The 1,865-nt window shown below is 39.4% G+C and overlaps 1 protein-coding gene across 1 annotated transcript in view; it reads left to right on the top strand.

Moving 5' to 3' along the window:
* LOC108660725 overlaps positions 477-1,865 on the top strand; it is an 8,427-nt gene continuing 7,038 nt past the window's right edge. The window contains 1 exon segment of the mRNA XM_018115003.1: positions 477-1,814. Within this exon segment, the coding sequence (XP_017970492.1) occupies positions 477-1,814 (1,338 nt within the window).

Genomic DNA, 1,865 nt, shown 5'->3' with positions numbered 1-1,865 from the left:
AAGCAAGGTGAGGCCTTACCCATTGCTTGTGAATGTGGGCTTATTGCTTTGGGCTTATCTAGTTTATCTTAATTGTTTGCTTAGCTTTAATAAAAATATGTAAATAATAACAAAAAATATTAATATTAAATATATTTGGGGGTTTGCAAAAAATAAAGTAATAATAATAATAATAATAATAATGCATGATGCAAATGTATATATATATATGTATATATTATATCATATTTTTTTTTAAAAAATAAAAATAATAAAAGATAAAAAAATAAAAAATAAAATAATAAATAATAATAATAATAAGTGAAAAATAAATAAATAATAAAAAATTAAAAATAATATAATTGGAACAAATATTTGAGTATTACCACCAAAAAGGGGCAAAGAGTTGCCTCTTTNTGCAAATCGATCTCGATAATCCGGACAAGATATATTGGAGAGGACAGAAGACCGGACACAGGCGAAAGTTAGCCAAGATGATGGGTATTACTTCGGCGGAAGTTGATCAGAACCTAAGGAAAAAAGGGGACAATGAATGTATCCCGTGGAGTTTTCTACGTAGTTATATCATGAAGCAACGGGACACCGAGCAAGGACAGCTTGTGATGGCCTTGGGAATTTATGGGCTAGTGATCTTCCCCAAAGTTTTGGGACATATAGAAGTCGGAATTATAGACTTCTTCGAGCAAGTCGTCAACAAGGCCAATCCTTCGCCTTCTATTCTAGCGGAAACTCTCAGATCACTGAATTACTGTCGAAGAAAAGGTGAGGGACGATTTGTGGGATGTGCACAGCTTCTTTCCATCTGGATAGTGAGCCACTTTGAATGCAAGGTCGATAAGTTCAGAAAGCCATTTCATCCGCAAACCGCCCCTATCAGAGAATTTTGTGAGAGTGAATGGCCAGAAAATAGGACTAAGGAACAATGGATCTCTAGACTTCGAGAACTCATGAGTGTGGAAGTGACATGGAGAGCTCCGTGGATGCCGCATCACCCGGTCTTGTACAAATGTGGAAATGAACCTTGGGTACCGTTAATGGGGCCATGGGGAGCAATCAGTTACGCCCCAATTATGGTGAGAAGACAATTTGGGTCAGAACAGTTTGTACCGATGACACACCGACTTAATACTTTAGAGTTTGCTTATGGAGAGCCGGGTTTTCTGAAAAGGATCGAGGAAATTGCGCAAGCTTGGAAGAAAACTAGCCGAGTTGATCAAGGGAGGTACACCGATGAAGTGACTACCGGATATCAGATATGGCATGACCAACGAGTTAAGGATGTGGTATATCCGAAAGAAGATGCACTACGTGGCCCAGTTGATCCAGAACCACGAGACGCTTTGCTCGAAAGTGAGTTGGCTCGAAAGAAGTCCGAAGCTGAAAATGCCAGTTGGAAGCAACGGTATGAAGACCTCCAAAAAGAGTGTGAGAAAATGAAAAGAGAAGTAAGTGAGCAAAGAAAGAAAGTCCGAAAAATGGAAGGGAAGTATGAGAGCCTGAATGATAAGTTTTTTGCCACAACCAGTGAACTTCAAAGGGAAATACAGGTAAGAGAAAATCGAGACAATGAACTTCAAACGCACAATGATGGGCTAAGAAGACAAGTGCGATTCCAACAAGAGTCCATCCAATTACTAAGACAGGAGTATGAAGAGCTCGAAGGGGTCATGACGACTTATCAACAGGAATATGAACGCCTCAAGCAACAGAGCACCAGAATCCAAGAATGGGGTGAATCTTACAGACAAGCTTATACAGAGAAGTACAACCAGATGGATTACTTGGTTTGGCAAATGAGGGAGGTGGCTTACAAGGCAAGAAGCATGGCTTGGAAAACGGACATATTAAGGAGCCAGATCTTTCCA

This window comes from Theobroma cacao, chromosome 2 (assembly GCF_000208745.1).
Source record: "Theobroma cacao cultivar B97-61/B2 chromosome 2, Criollo_cocoa_genome_V2, whole genome shotgun sequence".
In the NCBI taxonomy this organism is placed as follows: domain Eukaryota; kingdom Viridiplantae; phylum Streptophyta; class Magnoliopsida; order Malvales; family Malvaceae; genus Theobroma; species Theobroma cacao.
The sequence above is the reverse complement of the archived record's forward strand: the minus strand, read 5'-3'. Positions and strand labels throughout refer to the sequence as shown.